General features: G+C 45.2%; 2 protein-coding genes across 2 annotated transcripts; both read right to left on the bottom strand.

Annotated features, from left to right (window-relative positions):
• Positions 1-3,885: 3,885 nt before the first annotated feature.
• On the bottom strand, positions 3,886-7,041 carry LOC143219530 (uncharacterized). Its single transcript, XM_076445467.1, has 2 exons — positions 4,553-7,041; positions 3,886-4,387 (listed from the first exon to the last, which is right to left on the bottom strand). Exons 1-2 carry the CDS (start codon positions 5,897-5,899, stop codon positions 4,247-4,249), a joined length of 1,488 nt encoding a protein of 495 aa, XP_076301582.1. The 5' UTR covers positions 5,900-7,041; the 3' UTR covers positions 3,886-4,246.
• Positions 6,160-8,915, bottom strand: LOC143219529 (uncharacterized). The gene is made up of 3 exons (XM_076445466.1): positions 7,661-8,915; positions 6,230-7,591; positions 6,160-6,167 (listed from the first exon to the last, which is right to left on the bottom strand). Exons 1-3 carry the CDS (start codon positions 8,913-8,915, stop codon positions 6,160-6,162), a joined length of 2,625 nt encoding a protein of 874 aa, XP_076301581.1.
• Between the last annotated feature and the right edge of the window lie 450 nt (positions 8,916-9,365).

Genomic DNA, 9,365 nt, shown 5'->3' with positions numbered 1-9,365 from the left:
GCATAACGCATAACGCATAACGCATAACGCATAACGCATAACGCATAACGCATAACGCATAACGCATAACGCATAACGCATAACGCATAACGCATAACGCATAACGCATAACGCATAACGCATAACGCATAACGCATAACGCATAACGCATAACGCATAACGCATAACGCATAACGCATAACGCATAACGCATAACGCATAAAGCATAACGCTTAACGAATAACGCATAACGCATAACGCATGACACATTACTCATAACGCATTACGCATAACGCATAACGCATAACGGATAACGCATAATGCATAACGCATAACGCATAAAGCATAACGCATAACGCATAACGAATAACGCATATCGCATAACGTATAACGCTTAACGCATAACGCATAACGCATAACGCATAACGCATAACGCATAACGCATAACGCATAACGCGTAACGCATAACGGATAACGCATAACGGATAACGCATAACGCATAACGCATAACGCATAACGGATAACGCATGACGCATAACGGATAACCCATAACGCATAACGCATAAAGCATAGTCCATAACGCATAACGCATGACACATTACTCATAACGCATTACGCATAACGCATAACGCATAACGCATAACGCATAACGCATAACGCATAACGCATAACGCATAACGCATAACGCATAACGCATAACGCATAACGCATAACGCATAACGCATAACGCATAACGCATAACGCATAACGCATAACGCATAACGCGTAACGCGTAACGCATAACGCATAACGCATAACGCATAACGCATAACGCATAACGCATAACGCATAACGCATAACGCATAACGCATAACGCATAACGCATTACGCATAACGCATAACGCATAACGCATAACGCATAACGCATAACGCATGACGCATGACGCATAACGCATAACGCGTAACGCATAACGGATAACGCATAACGGATAACGCATAACGCATAACGCATAACGCATAACGCATAACGGATAACGCATGACGCATAACGGATAACCCATAACGCATAACGCATATCGCATGACGCATGACGCATGACGCATGACGCATAACGCATAACGCATAACGCATAACGCATAACGCATAACGCATAACGCATAACGCATAACGCATAACGCATAACGCATAACGCATAACGCATAACGCATAACGCATAACGCATAACGAATAACGCATATCGCATAACGTATAACGCTTAACGCATAACGCATAACGCATAACGCATAACGCATAACGCGTAACGCATAACGGATAACGCATAACGGATAACGCATAACGCATAACGCATAACGCATAACGGATAACGCATGACGCATAACGGATAACCCATAACGCATAACGCATAAAGCATAGTCCATAACGCATAACGCATGACACATTACTCATAACGCATAACGCATAACGCATAACGCATAACGCATAACGCATAACGCATAACGCATAACGCATAACGCATAACGCATAACGCATAACGCATAACGCATAACGCATAACGCATAACGCATAACGCATAACGCATAACGCATAACGCATAACGCATAACGCATAACGCATAACGCATAACGCATAACGCATAACGCATAACGCATAACGCATAACGCATAACGCATAACGCATAACGCATAACGCATAACGCATAACGCATAACGCATAACGCATAACGCATAACGCATAACGCATAACGCATAACGCATAACGCATAACGCATAACGCATAACGCATAACGCATAACGCATAACGCATAACGCATAACGCATAACGCATAACGCATAACGCATAATGCATAACGCATAACGCTTAACGCATGACGCATATCGCATAACGCATAACGCATAACGGATAACGCATAACGCATAATGCATGACGCATAACGCATAACGCATAACGCATAACGCATAACGCATAACGCATAACGCATAACGCATAACGCATAACCCATAACGCATAACGCATAACCCATAACGAATAACGCATAACGCTCAATGGAAAAGTCATAACGCATAACGCTCAATGAAAAAGTCATAATGCTTAACGCATAACGCATAACGCATAACGCATAACGCATAACGCATAACGCATAACGCATAACGCATAACGCATAACGCATAACGCATAACGCAATACGCATAACGCATAACGCATAACGCATAACGCATAACGCATAACGCATAACGCATAACGCATAACGCATAACGCATAACGCATAACGCATAACGCATAACGCATAACGCATAACGCATAACGCATAACGCATAACGCATAACGCATAACGCATAACGCATAACGCATAACGCATAACGCATAACGCATAAAGCATAACGCATAACGCATAACGAATAACGCATATCGCATAACGTATAACGCTTAACGCATAACGCATAACGCATAACGCATAACGCATAACGCATAACGCATAACGCATAACGCGTAACGCATAACGGATAACGCATAACGGATAACGCATAACGCATAACGCATAACGCATAACGGATAACGCATGACGCATAACGGATAACCCATAACGCATAACGCATAAAGCATAGTCCATAACGCATAACGAATAACGCATATCGCATAACGTATAACGCTTAACGCATAACGCATAACGCATAACGCATAACGCATAACGCATAACGCATAACGCATAACGCATAACGAATAACGCATATCGCATAACGTATAACGCTTAACGCATAACGCATAACGCATAACGCATAACGCATAACGCATAACGCATAACGCATAACGCGTAACGCATAACGGATAACGCATAACGGATAACGCATGACACATTACTCATAACGCATTACGCATAACGCATAACGCATAATGCATAACGTGTTTTGTCGCGACCGTCGTGTCCGCGAGTCTATCGTTTGGTTGTCCGCCGAATTAACTTTGGACAACTATTTCAATTTATCGGATCGGATTGGATGGAATGAAGGAAATGTAAAAAATGAAAGAATTGCGTTTCGTCCTAGACTTGCCGGAGGACTCGTCAGTAAGGCTGTGCCGACAAGTCTTGCCTTATACGCGCGCAGATCAAACCGTGTTGATCTGTATTACTTCGCTTGCACGATATCGGTAGCAAGAAGTGTAACGCTCGTACGCGTGCAGATCAAACCGTGTTGATCTGTATTACTTCGCTTGCACGATATCGGTAGCAAGAAGTGTAACGCTCGGTTGGGTGGTTAGTGTCACTCGTTCGAAGGATCGTAACGAACTGAGAGTGAACTCGACTTCCATCCAACACGAGTTTTTTGAGAAGCGCCTCGTGGATGAGAGGTTGGCTTTGGAGTAGGGAAAAGAATGAATCATCTTTTGTTCTAATGGTAAGCAACCTGGTTGGTGCTGTCGATCTTTCGCTTCCAATCAGGACATCGATCACTCTTTACACTTTCTTTCGATTGGTCGATTGGAAAGAAGAGTAGGAGTATGCCCGAGTTGGAGAACGAGAGGTTTTCGATTGTTTATGAACATGCAGCATTTCCATGTGACGGGCCTGCGAGGGCAATGCCATCTCTTGGTTTACGAGAGCAGCAGTGCAGATGAACCGTATACATGCGAATTGTTTACTGTCCGAAATATACGTACACAAATCTTCGATATTAAGAATTGTGTATGGGTCGGCCGATGCACCCTTGGAAGCATGTTGTAAGAATTTAATGGTGTCCCTTTTCCGTAGATTTACGAGCTAGCGCGCATCCTTGAAACAAGATGGTCGAGGGTGAACGTGGATACTTGACCGAGATTAACGAACGCGAGGATTCTTTAGACTTTAGACTGTAGATATTTTATGACTGTGCATACAATCGACCCATATCGCGATTGGGTTGTTCCGAAGGTTGCAATACCTGTGGTGAATGCCGACTGTTTTTGGTCAGTTACGGTATATCAAATTATTTAATCTCTAACGGTTTCCTGGGCACGACAATGTTGCAGAACATTCGAGAATCGACTCTCCGTGTCTCTGATGTTTGGGGGGACGAGCGATTGCTAAAAACAAATACCGATCTTGCATCGTCGTGTCGCTGTTATAAGGAAAAACATTGTAAAGGGGGGGCTCGATCGTAATGTATTTTCGAGGGAAGACCCGTTAATAAATCGTTCGTTAGAAATCGAATATTTGCGAGGGACAACGATTCTTGAGACGGAACATGCTCCCCCTCGTTGATCGATTCGATCGATCAAATGTAATATGATATGAAGATAAGATGGACTCACATGACTACGTTGAGATAGCGGCACCGATTGGTCGTGCACTATCAGTTATGGGAAGAGGTGCTAATCTCTTGACATTTCGTTTGTACGTGCCGTTGATGGTACGAACGGTCACAGCACGCGTGACGCCGTCTGTTCCTGGGTGCACCTGTAATATTCGGCCCAGATGCCAACACAATGGCGGTAAGGTGTCGTCCTTCAATAAGACAACCGTTCCTGGTTGGATGTCATGAGACCCCTTGGTCCATGTGTGACGAACATTGAGTTGGTGTATGTATTCTTTGTGCCACCTGGTCCAGAAGTCTTGCTTTACCTTCTGTATATGTTGCCAGGTGGACAAGCGATTTGACGGCGTTTCGCTGAAATCAGTCTCGGTAATACACGTTAAGGAATCACCGATCAGGAAATGGCCAGGTGTTAAAGCGGAAATATCGTTCGGGTCTGACGAGAGTGGAGTCAGAGGACGCGAATTTAAAATAGCTTCGACCTCGATAACGAACGTATTGAATTGTTCATACGTGAACAATTCCTCGCCGACGACTCGCTTGACGTGATGCTTGAATGATTTTACGGCTGCTTCCCACAACCCGCCAAAATGTGGGGATAACGCAGGCATAAAGTGCCACGATATTGCCTTGGAGTTGAGGAAGTGGTTGAACTTCTCGTCTTTTGACAATGTTTGCTGAAGTTCCATCAGCTCGTGGTTGGCACCGACAAAATTTGTGCCGTTGTCCGAATATAGGTTTTTGCAAATACCTCTTCGTGCAATAAATCTTTTAAGCGCTGCCATAAAGGCTTCTGTGGTGAGATCGCCGACTATTTCTAAATGAACGGCCTTCGTCGCGAAGCAGACGAAGACGGCTACATATATTTTGACTCGAACTCTGTTTCGAAATTGCCGCTCCTTTATGTAGAATGGACCGCAATAATCAATTCCACTATTAACGAATGGGCGTCCTTCGGTGACACGGGCAGCAGGTAAATTACCCATGATATATTCAACTGTGGGAGGTTTTATACGGAAACATCTAATACAATGTCGCACTATTTGGCGCGTAGTGTTCTTTCCGTCGATTGGCCAGTATGATAATCGCACGTCGTATAAAGTCGCAGTGATTCCAGCATGATGATTCCGTTGATGTGAATCGCGAATTATGAGTTTAGTAATGTGATGACTTCGAGGTAGAAGTATCGGATGCCGTTGTTCGAACGGTAGCGTGGAATTTTGCAGTCGACCTCCTACGCGCAATATTCCCTGTTCGTCGAGGAATGGAGTTAGCGGTTGTAATTTGCTCGTGTTAGATAGATGACCAGTTTTCAAATCATGTATATCACGAGCGAAAGTGACGGATTGAAGTAATTTTATGATTTGTCTGTTCGCGTGCTGTATCTCTTCAATGGACAATGGCCCGATAGTCCGACGACTCGTTCGGAAACGTAAACAATAAGCGACGATTCGCCTGAGTTTTTGAATACACGAGTATCGCTGAAGGATTTCGTCGGTTTGGATTATCGACCCGACCAAACATGTAACCGTTCGTACTTCCGGTAGCTCATCGCATATGGTGAATCTTGCGGATGGCCACTTCGCTTGTTCCTGAGCAAGCCATTCGGGACCATACCGCCAGAGACGATTGTTGTTAAATTCTGCTGTGGTCATTCCTCGCGAAATGAGATCAGCTGGGTTGTCTGCGGAACGTACATATCGCCACGACTGTATTTCTGTTTTTCGTTGGATTTTGGCCACGCGATTCGCGACGAATGTCTTCAAGGTAGAAGGTTGCTTGCGCAACCAACTTAAAACTATCGTCGAATCGGTCCAGAATACTGATTTATCGATGTTGTGAGTCAACGCACTCCGCACGGTTTGCGATAGCGTGGCTAGCAAGGCGGCGCCGCACAACTCTAAACGAGCTAGGGTTATTTGACTGAGGGGTGCGACACGTGATTTGGCGTTGTAATGATCGCGCTTCTGTGATTGAATCGGTACCGGTCAATAGATCGTCGACATATAAATCTTGTTTGATACGTGCTGCGGCTTCCGGGAAATCGCGTTCTTCGTCGTTTGCTAATTGATGTAAACATCGGATGGCTAGATATGGTGCTGGAGCGAGTCCGAACGTAGCGGTTGTCAATTCGTAGGTTTTGATGTCCTCGTTCGGGTCTCGCCATAGTATTCTTTGAAAAGCGCGGTCTTCGGGTCGAACTAGAAATTGGCGATACATTTTCTCGATATCGGCCGTTATCACGTATGCGTGCATTCTGAATCTTAATAAGAGTGAAAAAATATCATCTTGTAGAGTGGGACCGATTCGGAGTGTATCATTTAAGGATATGTTCGTATTTGTCTTAGCGGAACCGTCGAAAACTATGCGGATTTTTGTGGTTGAGCTCGTTGGTTTGAAGACGGCATGATGCGGCAGATAAAATCCGGGCGTTTGAATGGTTGTGACTTGCTTCATGTGTCCGAGGACGCGGTATTCGTCTATTACTTCTGTGTATTTTTTTTTAAATTCTGGATCGCGTTCCAGTTTTCGTTCGAGGGCTAAGAACCGATTCAGAGCGCGTGAACGAGACTCCCCGAGTTGGGTTTGCTTTTCGTTGAAAGGTAACGCTACCATATACCGACCGGAATCATCGCGCGTTACGGTGGCCGCGAAATGATTCTCGCAGGCTTGATCCTCGATTGACCGAACTCGCTCGATAGTTCCTTCTTCTATTTCCCAGAACTTCCCTAAATCGAACTGTACGTTTTGGGTAAATGTCTTGCGGCTCGATCGCGACGCTGAAAGGAGATCGCCTCCTATAATCCATCCGAACTGAGTTTTTTGAAGTATGAGATCAACGTTGTTTCGATTTGACAAATTGATTTGTCCGATACTAAGACAGGATAATGTAGGCCCAGTGCCGAGTAGCATATCGATTTTTCCCGGACGATGGAATTCGGGATCGGCTAGACGGAGATTAGTCGGTATACGAATGTCTGTTCTGTCGATCTGATTATCGGGTAATGTTTCTGCTATGCGTGGGATGATGCAAAATGTTAACGTCCTCTGATAATTTGTCAATCTCGATTTTATCGTGGCGGTCATGAGATTGCTAGTAGTCGTGTTGAGTTGGTTCAACGCTTCGATGACGGCGGTTTGTCGAGTAGTTGGTAGTTGTAACCGGTTCGCTAGCTCATCTGTGATAAGATTCGCGTTGGAACAGGGGTCAACCAACGTGCGACACGGAATCAGGTTTCGATCGCGATCCAAAACGTGAATGATCGCGGTTGTTAATAGACCGTTTGTTGTTTTGTTCGACAAAAACGAGTGATTGTTAGACAAGAGCCGGTTCGCGTTTTCGGAGACTAGTCATGTTTCTTTGTCAGGAATCGTCGGTCTCTGTTCTCTATGCAATCTGGTATTGTGTCTCTTACCACAAATGCGACACCGATCCTTTATGCATTTGTCAAGAGTGTGACCTGCTAGTAAACAATTCGAGCATAGATTTGCTGCCGTAGTCGCTGCCCATCGTTCATCGATGGTCATGTTCCCAAATGTAGGACACGCAAATAATTTGTGTGTCGAAGAATTGCAGATCTGGCATGCTTGAACGTTGGTTGTCGTTGTGAATGTTCGTTTATTCGGTCTCGGAGACGCCGATGTTCCTTTCGATATTGTCGCGAACGTTCGTTTCGGGGCTCGCGGTCGAAGATTTGCCGACGGTCGACTAATTTCTGGCAACGCTTTCCTGTATTGTTTCGTATTTGCCGGTGCGGCGCGAAAATTGCCTTGATGTGAAGCATTGCGAAGATGTTTGAACATGTCTGATGCGAGAGGCATGCCGGTATCTACAAGGGTTTGTTCCCAATTTCTGCGCGTTTCGTCGTCCATTCGATTGATAGCGATAACCGTGATTAGATCGCTCGCGATGTTTTCCCAGGATCTACCGAGCGATTGCAACGAGCGGATGTGCGATTGCATATAATTTATCAGGTTATTTATTTCGGCTGGTGAACCGTTGAGCATAGCAGGTGTCTCGAGTAACAATGTGGTATGACGTAGAATGAGCGCGCGTTGATTGTCGTACGTTTCTAATAATTGAGCCCACGCGGCCTTATAATTCTCCTCGCTCATTGTGAACGATTCAATGGCCTCTTCGGCTTGTTCTGTTACCGATAGCCTGAGATAATTGAAACGTTGGATATCGGTGAGTCCTTGGTGACCCTGGATCAAGCTCAAGAATGCGTCCTTGAAAGGCAACCATTTCTCGAGCCGTCCATCGAAACGCGGAAGACGAATTTTGGGTAAATGCACCCCGGTGATGCTGGTAGATGTGGATGGAGCTGGTGAATCAATCGCGGTTCTAGTCGATTGGCTCTGTGCCGTCGGCGATTCATCGAGTATTTGTATCGCGGTGGCTAGCGCATTGTAATACGAATCTCTCACGGCCTTTCGTTCAATTTGTAACTGTTCGAAGTTTTCATGATGACCTAGCTCGTCTTGGGCGTCGTTGAACGCGTCGAATTGTTTCCTGAGTTGTTCTACCCGTTCTCGAAGTATTGTACGCGCGGTCGCGGACTCTTGATATTTCAATAATTCGTTAGAAAAGTCTGTTAGATCCGACTTGAAAACGCGTTGTTTAACCTTGAGGGCGTTAATACGCTGGCTTAACTTGCTCGTGTTTGCCATTTTACGAATGTCTCGATGGGGGTGGCCAATAAACGATCCTGATCGGAAAATTCAAAAACGTGCCTACCTTGAGCTGATACGGTTGATTGCTATCGCTGGCGGTTGCTCAACGTTGTCGGCTGATCGTGGCTGCTCTCTGCGTAAGCTGGTCAACGTTGTCGGTTGATCGTGGACGCAATTCTCTCAATGATTGATGATTTCCACCTTGAATTGTCCTTGCACTCACTGTACACTCACAAGGTCACCGATCCGGCTCGAAGGACCAAAATGTTTTGTCGCGACCGTCGTGTCCGCGAGTCTATCGTTTGGTTGTCCGCCGAATTAACTTTGGACAACTATTTCAATTTATCGGATCGGATTGGATGGAATGAAGGAAATGTAAAAAATGAAAGAATTGCGTTTCGTCCTAGACTTGCCGGAGGACTCGTCAGTAAGGCTGTGCCGACAAGT

Source organism: Lasioglossum baleicum, unplaced genomic scaffold (assembly GCF_051020765.1).
Source record: "Lasioglossum baleicum unplaced genomic scaffold, iyLasBale1 scaffold0044, whole genome shotgun sequence".
Taxonomy (NCBI): Eukaryota; Metazoa; Arthropoda; class Insecta; order Hymenoptera; family Halictidae; genus Lasioglossum; species Lasioglossum baleicum.
The sequence above is the reverse complement of the archived record's forward strand: the minus strand, read 5'-3'. Positions and strand labels throughout refer to the sequence as shown.

What these genes read in the sequence shown, in the direction of transcription:
- LOC143219529 (XM_076445466.1), bottom strand. Translation starts at nt 8,915, where the DNA reads ATGGCAAACACGAGCAAGTTAAGCCAGCGTATTAACGCCCTCAAGGTT. An exon ending in GGATCGGTGTCGCATTTGTG is followed by an intron (nt 7,592 to 7,660) that starts GTAAGAGACACA and finishes AAACATGACTAG; the next exon opens with TCTCCGAAAACGCGAACCGG.
- LOC143219530 (XM_076445467.1), bottom strand. Translation starts at nt 5,899, where the DNA reads ATGACCACAGCAGAATTTAACAACAATCGTCTCTGGCGGTATGGTCCC. An exon ending in CCTGGCAACATATACAGAAG is followed by an intron (nt 4,388 to 4,552) that starts GTAAAGCAAGAC and finishes CGAATATTACAG; the next exon opens with GTGCACCCAGGAACAGACGG.